The sequence below is a fragment of the Budorcas taxicolor genome, chromosome 7, assembly GCF_023091745.1.
Source record: "Budorcas taxicolor isolate Tak-1 chromosome 7, Takin1.1, whole genome shotgun sequence".
Classification (NCBI taxonomy): Eukaryota; Metazoa; Chordata; class Mammalia; order Artiodactyla; family Bovidae; genus Budorcas; species Budorcas taxicolor.
The window spans coordinates 9357099-9384977 of NC_068916.1; the positions used below are offsets into that span (position 1 = coordinate 9357099).

A 27879-nucleotide genomic window follows, 5' to 3' on the forward strand; every position below is an offset into this window, starting at 1 on the left:
ATGCTAGAGCTGAGCCTGTCCTGGCTGGGATTCGGGCCAGTGGCAGCCTCCCCGTGGCTGCTGCTGGTGGTGGTAGGGGCCTCCTGGCTCCTGGCCCATGTCCTGGCCTGGACCTACACCTCCTACAACAACTCTCGCCGCCTCCGATGTTTCCCGCAGCCCCCAAAATGTAACTGGTTCTTGGGTCACCTGGGCTTGGTGAGTGTGGGCAGCAGACTGAGTCTGGGAAGTCAAGGTGGATGGACTTCCTGGGAGGTCAGGAATGGGGCTCAGGTTTGGGCTGGGGTCTAGGACAGCAGAGAAGACAGGGAAGCCAAGGAACCCCCTCTTCCCTCACTCATTCATTCCTTTACTCTGCCATCGGGACGTTCTCCACATCCTGTCCTTCCAGTCCTAGCCTGCTTTGGGGTCCATTCCCTGCCTGACTTCCACACATTATGCACCTGATAAGATTCACCATCCAGCATCTGCTCTGCACAGGGCCCATACCCTTGTGTCTTGTTCTCAGCCACAGCTTTCCTAAGGGAAATAACTACCACTGCCCCATTCCCACCTACAGGAGCACAGCTGCCCACCTCCTCCCCTTTCCAGGACCCCTTCCTCTAATTTAACTCTCATCCCTCCCCCGAAGATGTTCCAATGGGCCTGTTGCCCAATCTAGATAAAGCCAGCTACTCACTTTCTCTTTCAGAAGCCTTCTTAGACCTACCCCACCTCCACACCTTCCTAGCTTGTACCCCAGACTGATACTTATGACTTGACCCCACTCATGATTAATGAAATGGGTAACCATCCATTACTTAGTAACCACTTCCCAATTTGATGATAGTTTGGGGGAGCAGACACTACAGTGCCCAGTCCAGGACTGGAGCAATGTAAACGCTCAAAATAAATGCTTGATGACTGAGGTGATCAACTTGCCATCATCTCCCTCAGTCAAGGTCAAAGGGATTATATTCAGCTCCCCCAATCTCCCAGACAACTTTTCCTTTCATGCCTGGGATGAGAACTACAACTTGGGGGAGGACTTATTGCAATTGCTATTCATTAATGCAAAGTTCACAGCGGAGGGTGTCCAAAGCTCACTGCGAAGATTTGCTGAGGTTCCAGATCTTCAAATGGTCTCAGCGGGCCCTGGAAGCAGCAGGAATGTTACAAACTTCTCCAGTTCTGCCTTCTCTGCCTCCAAGGGCGTGGCCGTGGGGACTGTTTCAGTCACTCTTCTGTGTGACTTCAGCTGAGCCACGCTCCTTCTCTGGGCCAGTCTCATCTAGTGCTTTGAATTCTCACCTTAGGGCCTTGGGAGAGGGGAGAAAGTCACAAAGGTGAAAGCGTTTTATGCCACCTGCCTAGAGTACCTGAGGGTATTTGTCAGGTTTGAATGGAGCATCGTGAGGGAGAGGGTGCTTCACTAGGAGGCAACGTGCACTTCTTCCCCTTTGAGGGGATATGGCATCAGTTTCTGCTTTTGAAAATGGCACAATTGAAAGGCATGCCCATAACTCACAGAGAAACAGACAGGATGCACTCTGCACCGAGCCTGAGCAGTGAAGACCATGTTCCTCCTTTGGTTAACAGGCAGAGTTCATGTTGTCCCTGGGGGATGGCCAGGGCTATAAGGTCAGAGGTCTGCAGAGCCCTTGCCGTGCAAGAAATCAGAAGCCGAGTGGAGCAGGAAAAACATGGGAGAGTGTTGGACCAAAGCCCAGTCACCCTGCTACCCACCCTGCTACCCACTGAGGATCTCCTTTTTTGTGTCCCAGGACAAGAAAAATGTGTCTTCTCAAGCCAAGATCTGCCTCCCTGTGGGCAGAGAGCCTATCTCCTCCCTGTGCCTTGGGATAGACCCTTGGGACTTGGACAGCCTCCAGGTCCCTCCTTCCCCCAGAAGGAAGGAGGAAGCAGAGATTCCCTCCATCTGTATAGGATCCCACACTCTGTCCACCTCAGTGGACTCTCCTGTGAAGTGATGGCCCTTACCTTGCTTACAGGTCCCCCCGACGGAGCAGGGCTTGAGCAAAGTAACTCAGCTGGTGACCAACTACCCTCAGGGTTACTTGATGTGGATGGGCCCCATCATCCCCCTGGTCATTTTCTGCCACCCTGACTTGATCCGGACTTTTGCCAGTGCCTCAGGTACCCAGGCAGAGCTGGTGGTGGTGGGTGCCATGACACACCTCAGGGCTTCCAGCCCCACCCCTGCCAAGCTTCCGTGTGGCCCCTACAGGACCCCAACCCCCTCCCCCTCCTCTCTCTGCCATCTTCCTCTTTCCTTCATGTATTGATCACCGCCATCTCATAGCCTCCTCCTTCCTCTCACTGCCATTTACACCCCACCCTGGTGTCCTGGGTAAAAGACAGGACATGAAGATTCAGATTCAGGCAGAGAGATCTGTGACCTGGTGTGGTCAGGAATTTGCCAGAGGGAAATGAGCTCTGCAAACCCAGAGAAGAAGCAAGGTTCTCTTCTGGGGGATGCTGGAAGGCTTCCTGGAGGAGGAGTTAGAACTCGGTCCGGAACAATGAGCAGAAAGTTTTTAAAACAGAGTATGGAGTGATGTATGGGCATCCATAACATCCCAGGTCCCCTGCCAGACCTGCTCTCAGTCCTCACCTATCCCCAGGTGCTAAGCAATGACGGCTTATGGCTGGTGTACATAGAAGTTGCTATTCCCATGACATCCACCTCTCTGGTGGGTGGGTCACTTTCTTCTACCCTATCTTGGAGCTGGTCCACTTCTAGATCAGTGCCCTCCTTCTCCAGTTGCCAGGAATCTTCCTGAGGAGACTCCACCCCAACCTGGCTCTCTTCCCTTGTCCCCTGCCCTTCCCATCCACAGACAGATGACCAGGCAAGCAGGGGAACAGGCAGCGTGTAACACAAACCTGGGTTCAGACCCAAGAATGCAGAGTGAACATGAGAAGGGCCCTGGCTCTCTCTGGCTGCTGAAGTCTCCTCCAGCTGTTAGTGGCAGAAATGCCATGCTGTATGATGGATGGAAAGAAAAGGAATCAAGTGACTATATGAAATCCAAGGAGGGGTATCTTCAGACCCAGATCTATCCATGTCTATATAATGTAAGAAATCTGTTTTCATTGTTTAGTTGTCTGTTCCTCTGTGGTGGCTTTCCTATCATCTTGGTAAAACTGAATCCAACAAGCTCTACCCCCATGGAAAAGTGAGCTCACTGACAACATTTTCAGGAAAAGACACAGGATTTCCTTTAATTTCCCTAGCCTGTGTCATAGGACCCATTCCTGTGTCCCTGAAACTCTGAGTACCCAGTCTTGGAGATGGTTTAAGGGTCCTCTAAGCTGTTGTTTTGAGGCTCAGAGTGATTTGATGGTTAAGAACACAGACCCTGGGTTCAGACAGATGTTGGCACATGTCTCAGGTTTATTGTCTGAGAGAATGTGGGCAACAGACTCCATCGTTCAGAGCCTCAGTGTCCTTATCAGGAATATCGTGATGGAAGAGAAGTCAGGGGAACACGGTGTTTGGGATCCAAACAGGGAAAGACCCTTCCTATCCCTAAACTCAAGGGACCCCAATTATCATATATGGAGGATAAGGGGACAGAGGGTGGCAGGAGGCTGTGGACAGAGGAGCAGCTGCTGGAGGTGATTCATCATCCCAGCTCTGGATCACTGCCCTGCAGATCCTTCCCTCTGGCAGCCTAGAAAAGTGCGAATTAGGTCCTATTTGTTCCTCTCCAGATTCAGAGCTCAGAGGAAGGTCTCCTGTACACACAGGGCCTGGCCAGCAGCTATGGAGATGCGTGCTGCTGGTGGGTGGGGCCCTGGCACGCGATCATCCGCATCTTCCACCCCACCTGCATCAAGCCTGTGCTCTTTGCTCCAGGTAGATGCCTCCCTGGCCATAGCTTGCCCATCGCCATGGTCTCTGTGTTGCCTCTAGTTGTACAAGTGACCGGGATGCAGGCAGAGGGGGGCATGGCAAAGATGCCACTGTCTCCCACTGCAGAATCCCAGCTGTATGCTCTCCAGTCATGTCTGTGCAATGTCTGCTGAATGGCAATGTCTGATCAGATGTGTGTTTCTACATGGATTCTGGTCACAGTTAGTGTATGTTATACCTAGTGATACCTGGTATATGTTTAAATCTGAGTTCAGAGATGTTCTCAGTCATGTCTAGAGCTCATCTGTGGCCAAGGACATTTGAGGCATCTTGGAGCCTCTCTGGTTCTTGTCTGAGATGCTGTTAGAGATTGCCTGGTTCTCCAGTTGGTCACTTCTGGATGTTTGTCTGAGGTCTGGAACTCTAGGATCACTCTGAGAAATGCCTGAGACCTTATGTGAATCTTGTCTGATGTTTAGTAGATGTTTGAGTTTTGCCTGGTTCAGGTCTGTGTCATCAGTGTATTCAAGTCCTGTCTGGAGTCCACCTGGGGCACACTGAGGTCACGTTAGATTGTCTTCAGGCCCATGGCAAAGCATTCTGTCATGTCATGTTGTGTCATTCATGGTGTGGCCTTGTTAGGATTTGTTAAGACATGGGACCATGTCAGATGTCTCAGAAGGGGTCAGTGCTAGGGCAGATGTGGTGTCCTAGGTCCCCATAAAGGTGTTTTGTAAAGTGATGGACTATGCTTGGGAGGTAGAAGATGCAATGTCCAGTCATGTGTCAGGTTGGGGTGTGTCTAAGCACATTGTGTCTATGGGCTCTGCCTTTGCTCTGTTCTGTACTGCGGCCTGGTCTGGTCTCTCCTCCCAGCTTCCTGTGCTCTCGGTCCTGTTCTGCTATGTTGGGCTTGGAGGGGGAATGCAGATTCCTGTCTGGGAGCCTCCACTCCCCACCAAAAGACCCTCCTCTCCCCCTCTCCTTGGTCCCTGATGGTCCTCATTCATATCAGCTGCCATTGCACCCAAGAATGTGATCTTCTACAACTTTCTGAAGCCTTGGCTAGGTGAGTAACTGTGAGTGAAGGGGGTTGAGGATGACCTTGGAGACCCAGGGGAAGGTTCTTTCTTTGCTCATTCCCCGTGATTATCTCTTCTAGGGGATGGGCTCCTGCTGAGTGCTGGTGACAAGTGGAGCAGCCACCGTCGCCTGCTGACACCTGCCTTCCACTTCAACATCCTGAAGCCCTATATGAAGATTTTCACCAAGAGTGCTGACATCATGCATGTGAGTCTCTTGAACCCAGGGTCCCAGCTGGAGTCTTGGGGACAATGGGGACTCAGAGACATCTTGTCTGGATTTCTCCTTCTTCTGATTGCCTCGAGTCCGTTGTTTTTCCTTTCTCAGCCTCAGTGTCCTTGGCTATGTAAAGAGTGTAATATGATCCCTGCTTTGCAGGGTGGTCAAGATATCCTGCAAGCTGAGCTTCCCTGGTGGCTCAGATGGTAAAGAATCTGCCTGCAATGCAGGAGACCTGGGTTCAACCCCTGGGTCAGGAAGATCCCTTGGAGAAGAAAATGGCAACCAAGTGTTGCCATTCTCCAATGTTCTTGCCTGGAGAATTCCATGGACAGGGGAGCCTGGCAGGCTACAATCCATGGGGTCACAAAGAGTCAGTACATAACTGAATGACTTTCACTTTCAAGATATCATAATGGAGCCACGTCCCTGGCCCATAGTAGATGCTCAGAAGGTGTTAGCTTCTGTTTTACCTTCACAGAAGGCCTTAGAATCTTGAGACATATTTGATGATAATAATGAATATGAGTGTCAGGGAGTAGTTATTTCTGAGTAATGAATCACTTGAAAACAATAAGGGTTTAGTACTTACAGCGAGACTGTGAGTCAGTTGGGTGGTTTCTCTGGATGTGGATGGGGCCACTCATGTACCAGTGATCAGCTGAGGGTCTGGCGTGTTGGACTGTCCCCTGAAGCACTGCAAGACTCAAGACTGAAGAAAGAGCTGGAGTCAATAACACAGACACACATCAGTGGTTTAATGGATAAAGGGATCTTATGTGTCTGAAGCAAAGTCCAGGAGTGATATCCCATCATGTGTATCTGTGGCTGAGAGCAAGTATGTCAGCATTTACTGATTAGGCTCCATGAGTAAGAGGAAATGTGAATAAGGTGTAGGTGAAGCAGGGACTGGTCAAGCATGGGATGTACAGAGAACAAGAGGACAGCTGTATTGGGCAGCCTGACCATACAGATAGGAAGTATTGCTGGTCTGGGGTCAGTCCTCTCACAGGTTTGAAGCTTGGTTGGCTGTAAGCTGATCTAGCATCACCTCGGGTAGGGTAAATAGACTTGCGTTCATGTGATTCTCTCCCTTCAAAAGGCATCTCAGGCTGGTCCACATGGTAGAGGCAGGGTATGAAAAGACTGAGAGGAAGCTGCAGTGCCCCTTGGGGTCTAGATTTGGAATGATCACCTCATCATTTTCACCGCAGTCTGTTGACCAAAGAAAGTCCAAGGCCAGCTCAGAATCAAAGGATGGTGAAAGAGGCTCCACCTCCAAGTAGAGTTACTGAAAAATTACATTGAAAGGGTTTTGATATATACATAGGAAAGTAAAGAACTGGAGCACAGACTTTTGTGAAGTGCCTGTGATTTTTTTCATACTTGCAAGCCGATAAGGGAGCTTGTCACTGTTTCTTGGATTCTGCCAGAATATATGAGACTCCTAAGTCACAGACAAAGGACAGTTTATTACTCTTGGCACAGCAAACAGCATGTGCTTCTTGTTGGTTTGCATTCTTCTTCCAAGTCACCAAATCTCATACAAATAACACAGGTGAGCTTCTGTGGATGTCTACTCATATAGTGTGTTATATCACAGGGGAGGGAATATTAGTTTTAGGAACTCTGTGGCATTTATAGCAGTTAGAAGCAGATTGTTTGCTACAAACACAACTCTGAGAAATGGCCCAGATAAAGAACATAGGGGTCTTAGAATTTTTTGGCAAAACCAAAAAAAAACAGTGCAGGAGTACTCAGGGCTCATGGAGGACTATCTCTGTTAACATAGGGATCATTTCCCTAATCAACTTATAACAATGAAAATTATGAAAACCAACATTTGTTAGCACTTAACTTTATGAAAAGTTGACCAATGATGAACAAAGTATGGGCTCAACAGGTAAAGAATCCGCCTGCAACGCTGGAGACTCAGGAGATGTGGGTTTGATCCCTGAGTTGGGAACACCCCCTAGCAGAGAAAATGGCAACCCACTATACTATTCCTGCCTGAAAAATCCCAAGGACAGAGGAGACTGGGGGGCCACAGTCCAAAGTATCAGACACAGCGTCAGACATAACTGAGTAACTGAGCACACACTCATGCACATAAAGCGTAGAGGGTAGAATCAGGATTACAAAACCCAGATCTTCTGACTCCCAGTAATGGAGACTTCATGTCCTAATAGTAACAGTTTTCACTCCTACATGAGCCTGGTCCTCCCTGGGGGTGGGTGCCTCGGACCAGGAGACAGACTCCAGGGAGTGCATCTTGGTATCTGGGGTTAGGAAGGGGCACCAGGGAGGCAGTTCTCAGCATCAGCTGTGTCCCCTTCTCTGTCCAGGCTAAGTGGCAGCGTCTGATCACAGAGGGCCACACCCATCTGGACATGTTTGAACATATCAGCCTCATGACCCTGGACAGTCTGCAGAAATGCGTCTTCAGTTACGACAGCAATTGCCAGGAGTGAGTCTCACCCAAGGGCCTGGGGAACATGAGCCACAGATCCACGGGAGTAGATGGGTGAGGGAGGGTTGACCAAGACAATCAGAAAGGTCTTCTTGGAGGAGGTGGGTCAGATCTGGACATTGAAGAACAAGAAGGGGAAAGAGAAGAAGCCATCCTTTTAGGTGGGTAGAACTGTTTGATAAAGGCCAGGAGGCTAGGAGGAGCACGGTATGTGCAATAGTGAGGAGACATCTTGGAGATAAGGATGGAGCCATGGGTATCTTTATATCTTAAGAACATTCTGAAACCAAAGAGGATAAGAACTATCTCCTGGGCTTTCCAGAGAGCCATGGAAGGTGTTTGAGAAGAAGAGGGTTCTGTTCAAAGTTTATTTCAGACATCAGATATTTTAAATTGTTGCATTTTCATGCTCTCATCCTGTAGGAAGCCCAGTGACTATATTGCTGCCATCTTGGAGCTCAGTGCCCTTGTGGCAAAATGATATCAGCAGATCTTCCTGCACATGGACTTCCTGTACTACCTCACCCCTGATGGGTGGCGCTTCCGCAGGGCCTGCCGCCTGGTGCACAACTTCACAGGTGCTGTCATCCAGGAGCGGCGCTGCACCCTCCCCAAGGAAGATATTGGTGACTTCCTCAAGGTCAAGGAGAAGACCAAGACTTTGGACTTTATCGATGTACTCCTGCTGACCAAGGTGGGCTCCTCTGGGATCTGAATTCAAGAAGCAGTATAGGCCTTAGGAACTTGATTTAATCAAAGAACTTGAACTGGATGCAGAGGGTGCTGGGGAGCCACGTGAGATTCTTGTTGAAAGAAGGGCTGGGTTAGGGGTACGTTTTAGAGATGACCATGTGGAATACACAGGACTTCCCCGGTGGCTCACACAGTCAAGAATCCACCTCCAGTGCAGGAGGCCCAAGTTCAATCCCTAGGTCAGGAAGAGCCCCTGGAGTAGGAAATGGCAACCCACTGCAGTATTTTTGCCAATAGAATTCCATGGACAGAAGAGCCTGGTGGGCTTCAGTCCATGGGGTTGCAAAGAATCAGACAGAACTGAGAGACTAACACACACGCCCATGTGGGGTGCAGCCTGCAGGGGACTGCTAAGTCTGAAACTGTGAAGGCTTGAGATTTTACTCTCCTTCCCAATTAGTAAGTTAGTCTACTACAGAAATAAACTGTATATATCCATGTATACATACAGAATACTGGATCATATGAATCCATTTATTACTTTTAGCAGTAACAGTAACCAGAGTAGAATGGTATCTCTGCTCCCCCATTCCCAAATTCCTCTGAAATCTCCATGATTCCTTTATTTGCCCATGTAGCCATGCTTGACATTACAGAACAAATACCTTCAGGGTTTTTTTTTTATTAATTTATTTATTTTAATTGGAGGCTAATTACTTTACAATATTGTAGTGTTTTTTGCCATACATTCACATGAATCAGCCATGGGTGTACATGTGTTCCCCATCCTAAATCCTCTTCCCACCTCCCACCCCATCCCATCCCTCTGGGTCATCCCAGTGCATCAGCCTTGAGCACCCTGTCTCATGCATCGAACCTGGACTGGCAATCTATTTCACATATGGTGATGTATATGTTTCAATGCTATTCTCTCAAATCATCCCACCCTCACCTTCTCCCATAGAGTCCAAAAGTCTGTTCTTCACATCTGTGTCTCTTTTGCTGTCTCGTATATAAGGTCATCATTACCATCTTTCTAAATTCCATAAATATGCATTAATATACTGTATTGGAGTTTTTCTTTCTGACTTACTTTACTCTGTATAACAGGCTCCAGTTTCATCCGCCTCATTAGAACTGATTCAAATGTATTCTTTTTAATAGCTGAATAATATTCCATTGTGTATATGTACCACAGCTTTCTTATCCATTCGTCTGCCGGTGGACATCTAGGTTGTTTCCATTTCCTAGCTATTGTAAACAGTGCTGCGATGAACATGGGGTACACATGTCACTTTCACATCTGGATTCCTCAGCGTGTATGCCCAGCAGTGGGATTGCTGGATCATATGGCAATTAAAAGATGCTTACTCCTTGGAAGGAAAATTATGACCAACCTAGATAGCATATCAACAAGCAGAGGCATTACTTTGCCAGCAAAGGTCCGTCTAGTCAAGGCTATGGTATTTCCAGTGGGCATGTATGGATGTTAGAGTTGGACTGTGAAGAAAGCTGAGCACCGAAGAATTGATGCTTTTGAACTGTGGTGTTGGAGAAGACTCTTGAGAGTCCCTTGGATTGCAAGGAGATCCAACCAGTCCATTCTAAATGAGATCAGTCCTAGGTGTTCATTAGAAGGACTGATGCTAAAGAAACTCCAATACTTTGGCCACCTCATGTGAAGCGTTGACTCGTTGGAAAAGACCCTGATGCTGGGAGATATTGGGGGCAGGAGGAGAAGGAGACGACAGAGGATGAGATGGCTAGATGGCATCACCGACTCGATGGACGTGAGTCTGAGTGAACTCCGGGAGTTGGTGATAGACAGGGAGGCCTGTCGTGCTGCGATTCATGGGGTCACAAAGAGTTGGACACGACTGAGCGACTGAACTGAACTGAACTGAATGGCAGTTCTGTTTTTTTTAAGGAATCTCTTCACTATTCTCTATAGATGCTGTATTAGTTTGCATTCCCACCAACAGAGTAAGAGGGTCCCCTTTTCTCTGCACCCTCTCCAGGATTTACTGTTTGTAGACTTTTGGATAGCAACCATTCTGACCGGTGTGAAACGGTACCTCATTGTGGTTTTGATTTGCATTTCTCTGATAATGAGTGATGTTGAACATCTTTTCATGTGTTTGTTAGCCATCTATATGTCTCCTTTGGAGAAATGTCTGTTTAGATATTTGGCCCATTTTCTGATTGGGTCTTTTATTTTTCTGGAATTGAGCTATAGGAGTTGCTTGTATATTATTGAGATTAATTCTTTGTCAGTTGTTTTGTTTGCTATTATTTTCTCCCATTCTGAAGGCTGTACTTTCACCTTGCTTATAGTTTCCTTCATTGTGCAGAAACTTTTAATTTTATAGAGGTCCCGTTTGTTTCTTTTTGCTTTTATTTCCAATATTCTGGGAGGTGGATCATAGAGGATCCTGCTGTGATTTATGTCAGAGAGTGTTTTGCCTACATTCTCCTCTAGGAGTTTTATAGTTTCTGGTCTTACATTTAGATCTTTAATCCATTTTGAGTTTATTTTTGTGTGCGGTGTTAGAAAGTGTTCTAGTTTCATTCTTTTACAAGTGGTTGATCAGTTTTCCCAGCACCACTTGCTAAAGACATTGTCTTTTCTCCATTGTATATTCTTGCCTACTTTGTTAAAGATAAGGTGTCCATAGGTGTGTAGATTTATCTCTGGGCTTTCTGTTTTGTTCCATTGATCTATATTTCTGTCTTTGTGCCAGTACCATACTGTCTTGATGACTGTGGCTTTGCAGTAGAGCCTGAAGTCAGGCAGGTTGATTCCTCCAGTTCCATTCTTCTTTCTCAAGATTGCTTTGGCTACTCGAGGTTTTTTGTATTTCCATACAAATGGTGAAATTATTTGTTCTAGCTCTGTGAAAAATACCGTTGGTAGCTTGATAGGGATTGCATTGAATCTATAGATTGCTTTGGGTAGTATACTCAGTTTCACTATATTTATTCTTCCAATCCATGAACACGGTATATTTCTCCATCTATTAGTGTTCTCTTTGATTTCTTTCACCAGTGTTTTATAGTTTTCTATATATAGGTTTTTTGTTTCTTTAGGTAGATATATTCCTAAGTATGTTATTCTTTTCATTGCAATGGTGAATGGAATTGTTTCCTTAATTTCTTTTTCTGTTTTCTCATTGTTAGTGTATAGGAATGCAAGGGATTTCTGTTAATTTTATATCCTGCAACTTTACTATATTCATTGATTAGCTCTAGTAATTTTCTGGTGGAGTCTTTAGGGTCCTTAGGGTTTTCTATTAGAAGATCATGTCATCTGCAAACAGTGAGAGTTTTACTTCTTCTTTTCCAATTTGGATTCGTTTCATTTCTTTTTCTGCTCTGATTGCTGTGGCCAAAACTTCCAAAACTATGTTGAATAGTAGTGATGAGAGTGGGCACCCTTGTCTTGTTCCTGACTTTAGGGGAAATGCTTTCAATTATTCACCATTGAGGATAATGTTTGCTGTGGGTTTGTCATTATAGCTTTTATTGTGTTGAGATATGTTCCTTCTATTCCTGCTTTCTGGAGGGTTTTTAGCATAAATGGATGTTGAATTTTGTCAAAGGCTTTCTCTGCATCTATTGAGATAATCATATGGCTTTTATTTTTCAATTTGTTAATGTGGTGTATTACATTGATTGATTTGCGGATATTGAAGAATCCTTGCACACCTGGGATAAATCCCACTTGGTCATGATGTATGATCTTTTTAATGTGTTGTTGGATTTTGTTTGCTAGACTTTGGTTAAAGATTTTTGCATCTATATTCATCAGTGATATTGGCCTGCAGTTTTATTTTTTTGTGGCATCTTTGTCAGGCTTTGGTATTAGGGTGATGGTGGCCTCATAGAATGAGTTTGGAAGTTTACCTTCCTCTGCAATTTTCTGGAAGAGTTTGAGAAGGATAGGTGTTAGCTCTTCTCTAAATTTTTGGTAAAATTCAGCTGTGAAGCCATCTGGTCCTGGGCTTTTGTTTGTTGGAAGATTTCTGATTACAGTTTCAATTTCCATCCTTATGATGGGTCTGTTAAGAGTCTCTATTCCTTCCTGGTTTAGTTTTGGAAAGTTGTACTTTTCTAACAATTTGTCCATTTCTTCCAAGTTGTCCATTTTATTGGCATATAGTTGCTGATAGTGGTCTCTTATGATCCTTTGTATTTCTGTGTTGTCTGTTGTGATCTCTCCATTTTCATTTCTAATTTATTGATTTGATTTTTCTCCCTTTGTGTCTTGATGAGTCTGGCTAATGGTTTGTCAATTTTATTTATCTTCTCAAAGAACCAGCTTTTGCTTTGTTGATTTTTGCTATGGTTTCTTTTGCATTTATTTCTGCCCTGGTTGTTAATATTTCTTTCCTTCTACTAACCCTAGGGTTCTTCATTGTTTCCTTTTCTAGTTGCTTCAGGTGTAGAGTTAGGTTTTTATTTGACTTTTTCCTTGTTTCTTGAGGTATGCCTGTATTGCTATGAACCTTCCCCTTAGCACTGTTTTTACACTGTCTCACAGGTTTGGGGTTGTGGTGTTTTCATTTTCATTCGTTTCTATGCATATTCTGATTTCCTTTTTGATTTGTTCTGGATTTGTTGTTTATTCACCAGCGTGTTGTTCAGCCTCCATATGTTGGGATTTTTAACAGTTTTTCTCCTGTAATTGACATCTAATCTTAATGCATTGTGGTCAGAAAAGATGCTTGAAATGATTTCAGTTTTTTGGAATTCACCAAGGCTAGATTTATGGCCCAGGATGTGATCTATCCTGGAGAAGGTTCCGTGTGAACTTGAGAAAAATGTGAAATTCATTGTTTGGGGGTGAAATGTCCTATAGATATCAATCAGGTCTAACTGGTCGGTTGTATCATTTAAAGTTTGTGTTTCCTTGTTAATTTTCTGTTTAGTTGATCTATCCATAGGTGTGAGTGGGGTATTAAAGTCTCCCACTATTATTGTGTTATTGTTAATTTCCCCTTTCATACTTGTGAGCATTTGTCTTACATATTGCGGTGCTCCTATGTTGGGTGCATATATATTTATAATTGTTATATCTTCTTGAATTGATCCTTTGATCATTAGGTAGTGTCCTTCTTTGTCTTTTCACAGCCTTTGTTTTAAAGTCTATTTTATCGAATATGAGTATTGCCACTCCTGCTTTCTTTTGGTCTCTGTTTGCATGGAATATCTTTTTCCAGCCCTTCACTTTCAGTCTGTATGTGTCCCTTGTTTCGAGGTGGGTCTCTTTTAGACAACATGTATAAGGGTCTTGTTTTTGTATCCATTCAGCCAGTCTTTGTCTCTTGGTTGGGGCATTCAACCCATTTCCATTTAAGGTAATTATTGATAAGTATGATCCTGTTGCCATTTACTTCATTGTTTGGGTTCTAGTCTACACACCCTTTCTGTGTTTCCTGTCTAGAGAAGATCCTCTAGCATTTGTTGGAGAGCTGGTTTGGTGATGCTGAATTCTCTCAGCTTTTGCTTGTCTATAAAGCTTTTGATTTCTCCTTCATACTTGAATGAGATCCTTCCTGGGTACAGTAGTCTGGGCTGTAGGTTATTTTCTTTCATCACTTTAAGTATTTCCTACCATTCACTCCTGGCCTGAAGAGTTTCTATTGAAAGGTCAGCTGTTATCCTTATGGGAATCCCCTTGTGTGTTATTTGTTGCTTTTCCCTTGCTGCTTTTAATAATTGTTCTTTGTGTTTGATCTTTGTTAATTTGATTAATATGTGTCTTGGGGTGTTTTGCCTTGGGTTTATCCTGTTTGGGACTCTCTGGGTTTCTTGAACTTGGGTGATTTCCTTCCCCATTTTAAGGAAGTTTTCAACTATTATTTCCTCAAGTATTTTCTCATGGTCTTTCTTTTTGTCTTCTTTTTCTAGGACTCCTATGATTTGAATGTTTGGGCATTTAACATTGTTGCAGAGGTCTCTGGGGTTGTCCTCATTTCTTTAAATTCGTTTTTATTTTTTCCTCTCTGTTTCATTTATTTCCACCATTCTATCTTCTACCTCACTTATCCTATCTTCTGCCTCCGTTATTCAACTTTGGCTCCCTCCAGAGTGTTTTTTATCTTGTTTATTGCATTTTCATCATATATCGACTCTTTTTTTTTCTTCTAGGTCCTTGTTAAACCGTTCTTGCATCTTCTCAATCCTTTTCTCCAGGCTATTTATGTGTAACTCCATTTTGTTTTCAAGATATTGGATCATTTTCACTATCATTATTTGGAATTCTTTATCAGGTAGATTCCTCTTTGGTTTGGTTTGGTGGGCATTTATCCTGTTCCTTTACCTGCTGGGTATTCCTCTGTCTCTTCATCTTGTTTATATTTCTGTGTTTGGGGTGGCCTTTCTGTATTCTGGCAGTCTGTGGTTCCTCTTTATTGTGGAGGTTCCTCACTGTGGGTAGGGTTGGACAGGTGGCTTGTCATGGTTTCCTGGTTAGGGAAGCTTGTGTCGCTGTTCTGGTGGGTGGAGCTGGATTTATTCTCTCTGGAGTGCAATGAAGTGTCCAGTAATGAGTTATGAGATGTCAATGGGTTTGGTGTGACTTTGGGCAGCCTGTATATTGAAGCTCAGGGCTATGTTCCTGTGTTGCTGGAGAATTTGCGTGGTATGTCTTGCTCTGGAACTTGTTGGCCCTTGGGTGGTGCTTGGTTTCAGTGTAGGTATAAAGGCCTTTCATGAGCTCCTACCAATTAATGTTCCCTGGAGTCAGGAGTTCTCTGGTGTTCTCAGGATTTGGACATAAGCCTCTTGTTTTCAGTCTTATTCTTACAGTAGCCTCAAGACGTCTCCATCTGCACAGCACCAATGATAAAACATCTAAGTTAAAGATGAAAAGTTTCTCCACAGTGAGGGACTCCCAGAGAGGTTTACAGAGTTACATGGAGAAGAGTAGAGGGAGAAGGGAGATAGCGGTGACCAGGAGGAGAAGAGGGGAAATCAAATAGGGCGAGGGCAAGCTAGCCAGTAATCAATTCCCTATGTGCTCTCCACAGTCTGGACCGCTCAGAGATGTTCACGGAGGTACACAGAGAAGAGAAGAGGGAGGAAGGAGACAGAGGTGGCCAGCAGGATAAAGGCTGGAATCAAAGTAGAGAGAGATCCAGCCAGTAATCAGTTCCCTAAGTGTTCTCCACAGCCAAGAACACACAAAGAGATTCAAAGTTGAGTACAGAAGAGAACGGGGAGGGAGGAGATAGAGGAGACCTGGTGGAGAAAAGGAGAGTCCAGAGAGGGAGTGAACAATCAAACCAGTAATCTCACTCCCAAGGAAAAATGGGTACTGAAGATTGGGTTCTTAAAGGTACACAATTGATAACAAATATCAATAAGCAAAGATTAAAAATCTATAGTAGAGGTTAGATTCTCGAAAATACAATATTAAAGAAAAAAGTCAAAAAAGTTATAAAATATTTATATATGAAGTTTGCTTTAAAAGATAGGGTCTCTTTTTTTTTGAAAAGTAGTAGTAGGTTATAAAAATAAAAATTAAAGGAGTAATAGAGGACTTAAAAATTTTTAATTTAAAGAATGATAATAGTAAAAATATATCTAGGACTTTCTCTGGTGTTGTGGACAGTGTGGGGTTGACTCATTTTCAGATAATTCCTTGATCCGGCTTATACTTCTCAAGATCTATAGGCCCCTTCCTAGGTGGTTGGTGCTAACTACAGGGTTTTAATCTATTGCGCCTGTCACTTCCAAGGCAGTTCCCTCTGTTTGATTTAGCTGCTTCTGTTTGCTGGTCTCTTCAGTGTCTAATTTCCACCCTGACACAAGGGGGTGGTGGTGGACACTTTTTTAGGCTCACTTGTTCAGTCGTGCTGTGGGGAAGGAAGAACATTGCAAACAAATAACAGTGTCGTGTGCTCACAATGTCTCAGCCACACTGGGTTTGCTCCCACTCACGGCGTGTGTGCTTTCCCTCTCTACACTGCTTAGGCTCTGGGTTGCTCTGCTGGAAACTGTCTGAGGCTGGCCCTGGGTTGTATGCACTTCCCAGGTCTAAGCCTCTCAGGTTCAGGTACTCAGGTACTCCAGAAAGGTGCAGACTCGTTTGGGCCTGAGTTTTGTGCCCTTCCCAGGTCCGAGCAGCTCAGGTGACCAGGTGCTTGGCAAACACAGTCGCTGCAACTTATCGCCTCCCCCATCCCTGCCGCTTGGTTTTCTGGGTGTACAACTGGCGCACCTTTTCAGGTGCGCCGTGTGTCTCTTCTGGGAAGCTGATTTCTGGCTGCGACCTTCCCAGTGGATGTTGACCATCCAGAATACCAAGAAGTCTTGGTTAGCAACGAAGCCTGCTTGCAGTTTGGTAGATGATCCCTCTCTGGGGCCACGATTGCCCCCTTCTGGCTCTGGCTGCCCTCACCTGCCTGTCTCCAGTGGGGGATGGGCCAGTCCACTGCCGGCTAGCTCTGCTCAGTCCTTTGTTCTGTGAGCGGGCCTGGTGGTGTCTTGCTGCTGCTGCTGCTAAGTCACTTCAGTCGTGTCCGACTCTGTGCAACCCCATAGACGGCAGCCCATCAGGCTTCCCCATTCCTGGGATTCTCCAGGCAAGAACACTGGAGTGGGTTGCCATTTCCTTCTCCAATGCATGAAAGTGAAGGGTGAAAGTGAAGTCACTCAGTCATGTCCGACTCTTAGCGACCCCATGGACTACAGCCCACCAGGCTCCTCCGCCCATGGGATTTTCCAGGCAAGAGTACTGGAGTGGGGTGCCATTGCCTTCTCCGGGTGGTGTCTTAGGTTAGGGCTTTTCACAGGATAGCTATCCCACAGTCTGGTTTGCTATCTCAAGTTAGTTCCCTCAGATTGCCCTCAGGGCATTAAGGCCCGGTCCTTACTCTAAGCAATGCAGCCCATGCCTCCCTGCCCAGCCCCCTCTTGCTAGTGGTGGATGCAGGCATCTGCACTGCTTCTCCTCTTAGAGTTACCGTTGGACACATAATCTTTTGAAGACAATGAGCTGCTTTTCTGGGTGCCTGATGTCCTCTGCCAGCATTCAGAAGTTGTTTTGTGGAATCTACTCAGCTTTCAAATGTTCTTTTCGTGAATTTGTTGGGGAGAAAGTGGTCTCCCCATCCTATTCCTCCACCTTCTTAGGACCCAAGTGTATGATCTTTTTAATATGTTGTTGGATTCTGTTTGCTAGAATTTTGTTGAGGATTTTTGCATCTATGTTCATCAATGATACTGGCCTGTAGTTTTCTTTTTTTGTGGCATCTTTCTCTGATTTTGGTATTAGGGTGATGGTGGCCTCATAGAATGAGTTTGGCAGCTTACCTTCCCCTGCAATTTTCTGGAAGAGTTTGAGTAGGATAGGTGTTAGCTTTTCTCTAAATTTTTGGTAGAATTCACCTGTAAAGCCATCTCATCCTGGGCTTTTGTTTGGTGGAATGTTTCTGATTACAGTTTTGACTTCTGTGCTTGTGATAGGTCTGTTTCTTCTGTTGCTGCTAAGTCACTTCAGTTGTGTCTGACTCTGTGCGACCCCATAGACGACAGCCCACCAGGCTCCTCTATCCATGGGATTCTCCAGGCAAGAATACTGGAGTGGGTTGCCATTTCCTTCTCCAATACATGCATGCATGCTACGTCACTTCAGTCATGTCCGACTCTATGTGACCCTATGGACAGCAGACCACCAGGCTCCTCTGTCCACAGGATTCTCTAGGCAAAATACTGAAGTGGGTTGCCATTTCCTTCCCCAGATAGGTCTGTTAAGATTTTCTATTCTTCCTGGTTCAGGTTTGGAAAGTTATACTCTTCTAAGAATTTGTCCATTTCTTCCAAAATGTCCATATTACTGGCATATAGTTGCTGATAGTAGTCTGTTATGATCCTTTGTATTTCTGTCATCTGTTGTGATTTCTCCGTTTTCATTTCTATTTTTTTTATTTGATTCTTCTCGCTTTTTTACTTGATGAGTCTGGCTAATGGTTTGTTTATTTTATTTATCTTCTCAAAGAACCAGCTTTTCGTTTTGTTGATTTTTGCTATAGTTTCCTTTGTTTCTTTTTCATTTATTTCTGCCCTAATTTTTATGATTTCTTTCCTTCTGCTAACCTTGGGGTTCTTCATTTCTTCTTTTTCTAGTTGCATTAGGTGTAGTTAGGTTATTTATTTGATTTTTCTGTTGTTTCTTGAGGTAAGCTTGTATTGCTATGAACCTTCCCCTAGCACTGCTTTTACTGAATCCCATAGGTTTGGGGTTGTTGTGTTTTCATTTTCATTCGTTTCTATGCATATTTTTATTTCTTTTTTATTTCTTCTGTGATTTGTTGGTTATTCAGAAGTGTGTTGTTTAGCCTCCATATGTTTGTATGTTAATACTTTTTTCCCCTGTAGTTGACATCTAATCTTACCACATTGTGATCAGAAAAGATGCTTGAAATGATTTCAATTTTTTTGAATTTACCAAGGCTACATTTATGGCCCAGGATGTGATCTATCCTGGAGAAGGTTCCGTGTGAACTTGAGAAAAAGGTGAAACTCATTGTTTGGGGGTGAAATGTCTATAGATATCATTTAGGTCTAACTGGTCCATTGTATCATTTTCTGTGTAGTTGATCTATCCATAGGTGTGATTGGGGTATTAAAGTCTGCCACTATTATTGTGTTACTGTTAATTTCCCCTTTCATACTTGTTAGCATTTGCCTTACATATTGTGGTTCTCCTATGTTGGTGCATATATATTTATAATTGTTATATCTTCTTCTTGGATTGATTCTTTGATCACTATGTAGTGGCCTTCTTTGTCTCTTTTCACAGCCTTGATTTCAAAGTCTATTTTATTTGATATGCATATTGCTACTCCTACTTTCTTTTGGTCTCCATTTGCATGAAATACCTTTTTCCAGCCTTTCACTTTCAGTCTGTATGTGTCCCTTGTTTTGAGGTGGGTCTCTTGCAGACAGCATATATGGGGTCTTGTTTTTGTATCCATTCAGCCAGTCTTTGTCTTTTGGTTGGGGCATTCAACCCATTTACATTTAAGGTAATTATTGATAAGTATCATTCCACTGCCATATACTTTATTGTTTTGGATTAGAGTTTATACACCCTTTCTGTGTTTCCTGTCTAGAGAAGATCCTTTAGCATTTGTTGGAGAGCTGGGTTGGTGGTGCTGAATTCTCTCAGCTTTTGCTTGTCTGTAAAGGTTTTGATTTCTCCTTCATATTTGAATGAGATCCTTGCTGGGTACAGTAATCTGGGTTGTATGTCTTTCTCTTTTGTCACTTTAAGTATGTCCTGCCATTCCCTTCTGTCCTGAAGAGTTTCTATTGAAAGATCAGCTGTTATCCTTATGGGAATCCCCTTGTGTGTTATTTGTTGCTTTTCCCTTGCTGCTTTTAATAGTTGTTCTTTGTGTTTGATCTTTGTTAATTTGATTAATATGTGTCTTGGGTGTATTGCCTTGGGTTTATCCTGTTTGGGACCCTCTGGGTTTCTTGGATTTAGGTGGCTATTTCCTTCCCTATTTTAGGGAAGTTTCCAACTATTATCTCCTCAAGTATTTTCTCATGGTCTTTCTTTTTGTCTTCTTCTCCTGGGGCTCCTATGATTCGAATGTTGGGACATTTAACATTGTCCCAGAGGTCTCTGAGATTGTCCTCATTTCTTTAAATTCTTTTTTTTTTTTCCTCTCTGCTTCATTTATTTCCACCATTCTATCTTCCACCTCACTTATCCTATCTTCTGCCTCAGTTGCTCTACTGTTGATTCCCTCCAGAGTGCTTTTGATCTCACTTATTGCCTTATTAATTATTGATTGACTCTTCTTTGTTTCTTCCTGGTCCTTGTTAAACCTTTCTTGCATCTTCTCAGTCCTTGTCTCTAGTCTATTTATCTGTAACTCCATTTTGTTTTCAAGATTTTGGATCATTTTCACTATCATTATTTTGAATTCTTTATCAGGTAGACTCCCTATCTCCTCCTCTTTTGTTTGGTTTGGTGGGCTTTTATCCTGTTCCTTAACCTGCTGAATATTTCTCTGCCTTTTCATCTTGTTTAGATTGCTGTGTTTGGGGTGGCTTTTCTGTATGCTGGAAGTTTGTGGTTCCTCCTTATTGTAGAGGTTCCTCCCTGTGGATGGGGTTGGACGAGTGGCTTGTCAAGGTTTCCTGGTTAGGGGAGCTTGCATCGGGTTCTGGTAGGTGGAGCTATATCTCTTCTCTCTGGAGTGCAATGAAGTGTTCAGTAGTGAGTTTTGAGATGTATATGAGTTTGGTGTGACTTTTGGCCACCTGTATTTTAATGCTCAGAGTTATGTTCCTGCATTGTTGTAGAATTAGCTTGGTATGTCTTGCTCTGAAACTTGTTGGCTCTTGGGTGGAGTTTGGTTTCAGTGTAGGTATAGAGGCTTTGGATGAGCTCTTGTTGGTTAATGTTCCCTGGAGTCAGGAGTTTTCTGGTGTTCTCAAGTTTTGGACTTAAGCCTCCTGCCTCTGGCTTTCAGTCTTATTCTTGCAGTAGCCTCAAGACTTCTCCATCCATACAGCACCAATGATGAAACATCTAGGTTAATGGTAAAAGATTCTCCACAGTGAGGGACACCCAGAGTTACATGGTTCACAGAGTTACATGGTTCACAGAGTTACATGGAGAATAGAAGGGGGAGAAGGGAGATAGAGGTGACCAGGAGGAGAAGAGGGGGAATCAAAAGGGGCAAGAGCAATATAGCCAGTAATCAATTCCCTATGTGTTCTCCACAGTCTAGAACACTCAGAGAGGTTCACAGTTACATAGAGAAGGGAAGAGGGAAGAAGGAGATGGAGGTGACCAAAAGAAGAGGGGGAGTCAAAAGGAGAGAGACAAATGTAGCCAGTAATCATGCCCTAAGTGTTTTCCACAGCCCAGAACACCCAAAGAGATTCACAGATTCAGGTAGAGAAGGGGGAGGGAGGAGATAGAGGTGACCTGGGGGAGAGAAAGGAGAGTCAAAAGGGGAGAGAGCAATCAAGCCAGTAATCACACTTCTAAGTAAAAATGGGTACTGAAGATTAGATTCTTAAAGGTACAAAATTGATAACAAATACCAAAAAGCAAAGATTAAAAATCTAGAGTAGAAGTTAAACTCTCAAAAATATAATATTTAAAAAATCACAAAAATTATAAAATATATATATATATGAAATTTGCTTTAAAAATAGGGTCTTTTTGCAAGGTAATAGTAGGTTATAAAAATGAAAATTAAAGGACTAATAAAGAACTTAAAAATAAAAACACTTTTAAATGATAATAATAAAAAATATCTAGGAATTTCTCTGGAGCTGTTGAGGGCAGTATGGGGTCAGTTCAGTTTCTGATAGTTCCTTGTTCCAGCTTATACTTCTTCTCAAGGTCCATAGGCCCCTTCCAATGTAGTCAGTGCTAAATACAGGGTTTTAATCTGTTGCACCTGTCACTTCCAAAGCAATTCCCTCTTCTTTGTTTCTTTTGGCTTCCTCTGTTTGCAAGTCTCTTCAGTGTCTAATTTCCACCCTAATACAAGGGGGCTAAGGTGTTCATTTATGTAGGCTCACTTGTTCAGTTGTGCTGTGGGAAGAGATGAACACTGCAAGCAAATATCACTGGCATGTGTGGGGAGTGCTCGCCGTGTCTGAGCCACACTGGGTTTGCCCCCACTCACGGCACGTGTGCTTTCCTGGTCTACACTGCTCAGGCTCCAGGTTGTTCTGCAGCAGAACTGTCCAAAGAAGGCCCTGGGCTGCATCCACTTCCCAGGTCTAAGCTGCTCATATTTAGGTTCTCAGGTACTCAAGGCACAGACTTGGTTGGGCCTGCATTTTGTGTCCTTCCCAGGTCCAAGCAGCTCAGGTGACCAGATGCTTGGCGAGTGCACTGTCTCATGTGTGTGGTGCGTCTCATCACCTCCCCAGTCTCAGCCGCTCAGTTTCCTGGGTGCACAGCGAGAGCACCATCTCAGGTGTGCCATGTGTCTCCTCTGCAGAGCTGATCTTAGGCTGTGACCCTCCTGGCAGACATCAACTGTCCAGGATCCCAGGAAGACTTTGTTAGCAACCGGGGGAGGGGCCGCTCTGCAACCAGCTAGCTCTCCCCTGTTATTCACTCAATCCTTTGTTCTGTGAGTGGACCAGGCTGTGCCTTAGGATAGAGCTTTTCACGAGAAATTTCTCTCTCTCTCTCTGTTTTTTTTTTTTTTTTCCTCTCTCTGGTTAACCCACAGTTTGGTTTGCTATCTCAAGTTAGGTCCCTCAGATTATCCCCAGGGCATTCAGGCCCAGTCCTTACCCTAAGCATGCAACCCGTGCCTCCCTGTTCAGCCCCCCTTGCTGCTGGCAGGCACAAGCATCTGGGCTACTTCTCCACTGGGAGTTGTGGTTAGGTGTGTATTCTGTGGGTTGTTTTTTCTTTTTTCCTCCTGGTTATGTTGCCCTCTGAGATTCCGAAACTCCCCACAGACCTGCCAGTGAGAGGGTTTCCTGGTGTTTGGAAACTTCTCCTCCTTCATGACTCCCACCCCAGGATGGGTCTCCATCCCTAACTCTTTTGTCTCTCTTTTTGTCTTTGTGTGTGTGTGTCCTACCTCCTTTCAAAGAGAATGGGCTGCTTTTCTGGGTGCCTGGTGTCCTCCACCAGCATTCAGAAGTTGTTTTTTAGAATTTTCTCAGCATTCAAATGATCTTTTGATGAATTTGTGGAGGAGAAAGTGGTCTCCCTGTCCTATTCACCCACCATCTTAGGACTGCCCCCCCCCCCAACTTATTTATTTTAATTGGAGGCTAATTACTTTACAATATTGTAGTGGTTTTACTTCCAGTTTTTGAAATTTGGAACATACACAGGACTTCTCCTTCGTTCCTGTGTTCGAGGAGGGAAGGGAGAAGGAAAAAGAGAGAGGAGGGAAGGGAAGGGAGGGGAGTAGAGGGGAAGGGAAAATAGTGAAGAGGAGAGAAGAATAGACAAGAGCAGAGCAGAGATGAGAAGTTGTTTTGGAGCTTAATAAGAACCTTTTCACTGAGAAGGCAAAGACTGGATGTTCTACAGGTGTACAACCCATTCCTTATCTCCAGGAGGCATTAGGAATGGGTTTTAATCTCTACTTCTAAGGTAAACTTGTCATCAGTCATCCTGTAACCCAGGTTACATCATGTAGAAACATGAAAATATTTATGGATCATTGATTCCCTTTACCATGGATGCCACAGGAGGCAAAGAGTTCAAGGAGGAAGTCTGTGGGTGGGGCATCTGGTGGTACTGAGCAAAGGAGGTCTAGGACTTCAGGTTGAGCTTGGGTTTCTAGATGGATAATGGAGCTTCAGAGATTGTCTCAGTTTAGGCTCGGGGACTCTCAGAACTTGTGTGAATCTGGGAATCTTGCTTTCTCTCCAGGATGAAGATGGGAAGGGATTATCAGATGAAGACATCCGAGCTGAAGCTGACACCTTCATGTTTGAAGGTGAGGGTCCCAGTGTGTAACTACACAGAGGGATAGGTCTCTCCCCCAGCCCAGGAACTTGGCGAGTGGACACTGGATCACGCCATCCCTCCCCATCCCCCCATGGGCCTTAAGGTGAGGGTTTTGTCCACACTAGTGCTGAAGTAGGCCAGAGATCCAAGCCTCTCTGCATACTCCTCAGGCCATGACACCACAGCCAGTGGCCTCTCTTGGGTCCTGTACAACCTTGCAAAACACCCAGAATACCAGGAACGCTGCCGGCAGGAGGTGCAAGAGCTCCTGAAGGACCGTGAGTCTAAAGAGATTGAATGGTAAGTGCAAGTCTTTGTGGCCTTTTTCTGATCCCCTGCTTCCTGGCTTTGGAAGAGTGAAAATATTCTTGTGGATTTTGTCTTTATTTCTTAGTAGGAATGTGAGAAGATTCCAGAAACAGGGTCTGGGAAAAGTTTGCAGGTTTGGAGGACAGAAAGTCCTGCACTAACTAGCAACAATGTGTGAGGGCAGATGATACCAGTGAGCGCCTATTCAGTAAATGAACTTTCCCTCCACTTCTTTACTTTTCTCTCTGAAGTCACATGTTTTCAAAAATCTTCATTCTATTTCCTCATATCTTAATTCCTCATATTATTTAGTCCAGGATTTAAAAGGAACACCTGAGGACTAAAGTCATTCAACTCCTTTCCAGGACTATCTGCATCTTCTTCCATCCATTCCCCATTTAGGAAACACTGCAAAACTGCCTCCCTCTCCCCAGTTCTATGCCATCTCCAATTCTCCCCACCTCATTGTGTGTCCTGGAAATTCAGGAAGGACCAGTCCCAGTTTTTGCCTTCCAGGATCTTCCAGCTTGATGAGAGATAGTCCCAGGTCAGGACACTCCCAGTGTGCATGGACCAGGCTGGGGTTTGATATGATAGGCTTGTGGAAAACAGATTACTTAGTAATATTAACATGCTATTCCAGAGTGTGGAATGGATATCCATTTTTAGATATTCATATAATCTTTAGGCTTTTAATAGAGTCTAAAATTTTAGCATAGAGATCTTAGGCAGCTTTTGCTAAACAAACCCTTAGGTACCTCTTGTTCCTATGGTGAATCATAGTCTATCTGGATTGAGAAACATTTATAAGCTCATTTGGAATATAGACATTCACATGTCTTCCAGATATTTTATATCATCACCATTTTTCTCTCATCTATTATATTATTTCTAAAAAAAAAAACTAATAATTTATGGGTATAAATCTTGCCCAGTGAACATAGTAAGTGCTAGATATGGTCTTATACCAACAGGACAAAGAAAGATCATTTATAATAAAAACTCTTGTAACAACTGGACAGCTACATGGAAAAAGGTTAATTCAACATGATCTTATGTCTTTTCAGAAAATAACATATACACTAATCAAAGAGTTAAAATAAAAAATAAAAGAGCCTTGGGACATCCCTAGTGGTCCAGTGGTTAAGAATTCACCTTGAAATGCAGGAGACTTAGGTTTGATCGCTGGTCAGGGAACTAAGATCCCATGTGCACAGTAGCAACTAAGCCCACATGCAGCTAAAGAGTCCATGGGCCCAGTGAAAGATCCCACCTGACACAACAAAGATCTGATGCAACTAAGATCTGCTGAAACCAAACAAATAAATATTTTTTTCAGAAAATAATAAAATAAAGGAGTCTTAAAGGCTCTAGAAGAAACCAGGGGAAATTATTTTATAGCTCCAGAGTAGGAAAAGCCTTATTTTGGACACAAGTCCCAAGAGATGTACAAGAAAAGTTTGACACACTGTTACATGAAAAAGATACAGAGCAATGTGTATGGTATACAGCATGATACTGCATAATTATTAATGCAAAAAAGTACTCCTGGAAGGATACATAAAAAAAATAACCACTAGTCAAACTGTGAGGAAGGAAAATGAGTGATACTGAGGCATGAGGTGGTGTTTTGTGGTTTTCCGATTTGGAACTAGCTAACTATATCAGCTATTGAGAATTTAAATCACCACACAAAATTAAGGGGATAAAGAAAAAGAATTCAGTCCCCTTACTGGGTCTTATCTTCATTATTTGTACAAGATTTCCAGTGAGTTGCTTCCCTGATAGCTCAGTTGGTAAAGAATCTGCCTGCAATGCAGGTGACCCCAGTTTGATTCCTGTGTTGGGAAGATTCGCTGGAGAAGGGAAAGTCTACCCACTCTGGTATTCTTGGGCTTCCCTTGTGGTTCAGCTGGTAAAGAATCTCCCTACAATGCGGGAGACCTGGGTTCGATCCCTGGGTTGGGAAGATCCGCTGGAGAAGGGAAAGGCTACCCACTCCAGTATTCTGGCCTGGAGAATTCCATGGACTGTATCACAAAGAGTCGGATGCAACTCTCACTTTCACTTTTGCCAGTGAACTCTCTTGTTTTCTAAGTATAAAACGACTATCTGCCAAAAATAACACATTTACCCCCATGTTTCAAATGGCATTTCTCTCTTTTCCCCCCTTCTAAGCTCATTAGCTAGTATCCCTAGTGCTGTTTATAAATAAGAGTAAACATTGAATCTGACTTTTTATTTCTTTCTCATTTGCCTTTTGATTTTTCTCTTACCATAAAGAATATTTCACTTTGAAACAAATAAGTAAAGTTTCTTTTTGGTTGGTTCTTTGATGTTTTGCTTAGAAAAGCTTCTAAAAATATGTGGCTACTTCTGTGATTTTTCTTTCTTTTTAGGAACCATCTTATTGAGCTTTGATGGACAAAGAAAAAGTTGTACATATTTAATGTATACAGCATAATGGGTTTGGCACTATTTGATCCATCTGTGATTATGTAATAAACAGAAGGGATCTTATGGGGCAGTAGGAGTGCTGGAGGGTGGCATGTCTATTTTTGCTCCCTGGATGATTGTCATGGGGTTTCCTTAGGGACGATCTGGCTCAGTTGCCCTTCCTGACCATGTGCATCAAGGAGAGTCTGCGGTTGCACCCCCCAGTCACGGTCATCTCCCGCCGCTGTACCCAGGACATCATGCTTCCAGATGGCCGGGTCATCCCCAAAGGTGCTCACAATGACTATGGAATGAGGCTCCTGGTTAGAAAGGGGGCCCATCAGGCAGGTTGAACCTAATTCTGACTGCTCCCTCCTCTTCCACAGGTGTTATCTGCCTCATCAGCATTTTCGGGACCCACCACAACCCATCTGTGTGGCCAGACCCTGAGGTGATGCCTCCGCCACGCCATACCTCTATCATCCCTGTCCATTCCCTTTGGGGGACCCAAGGGCAACTACAGAATTCTGATTGGCCAATCAGACATCACCTCCATCCCATTATACACACATCCGCCTCTCTAAGGATGGATGTTCTGGGAGATACCACCCAGAAACCCTGTCTTGTCTTGCCCCCAGGTCTATGACCCCTTGCGCTTCGAGCCAGAAAACATCAAGGGGAGGTCACCTCTGGCTTTTATCCCCTTCTCAGCGGGTCCCAGGTGAGAGCATTGGGCATTTGAGGTGACGATGGAGTAGTGGGAGGCAGGGATCTGGGACTAAGATTCCAGGCTTAACTGTAGGGACCAGGAAGGGGGAACATTTAAGACTGTGCTTCCCTCCCCTCCCCCAGACATAATGGCAAGGACCTAGGGAATGGTGGGAGGGCACAAGAAGGGGTCCACAGTGTGCTGAGGGGCCGGTTTCCCTGTGTTCTGGTCTGAGTTCAGGACTGGAGTGTGGGCAAGGGTCTGGGAATATGCAAGCCCACGCAGGGGTTCCTGGCACGGTTAGCTTCCCTCTCTACCACTGTGCGTGTAAGTTGTGGGCCAGGTGCTATGGGGCCCAGATGAGGGTTCCGGGTGCAGTCAGAGCCCCTGATCTTGCCCACAGGAACTGCATCGGGCAGACATTCGCCATGACAGAGATGAAGGTGGTCCTGGCGCTCACACTACTGCGGTTCCGCGTCCTGCCAGATGAGGAGGAGCCTCGCCGGAAGCCAGAGCTGATCCTGCGCGCTGAGGGCGGACTTTGGCTGCGGATGGAGCTGCTGAGCACAGGGCAGCAATGACACACCCACCTTCTGGCCTGAGATCCGCCATGACCATAGACACCTCACCGC

The 27879-nt window shown here is 44.4% G+C and overlaps 1 protein-coding gene across 1 annotated transcript; it reads left to right on the top strand.

Moving 5' to 3' along the window:
* LOC128050355 (prostaglandin E2 omega-hydroxylase CYP4F21-like) lies at positions 1-27828 on the top strand. Its single transcript, XM_052642589.1, is given in 12 exon segments — positions 1-198; positions 1992-2136; positions 4875-4928; positions 5022-5149; positions 7507-7628; positions 8055-8325; positions 23716-23782; positions 23964-24093; positions 26696-26829; positions 26925-26989; positions 27177-27259; positions 27651-27828. Coding segments are annotated over 12 exon segments (1575 nt in total).
* Positions 27829-27879: the final 51 nt, after the last annotated feature.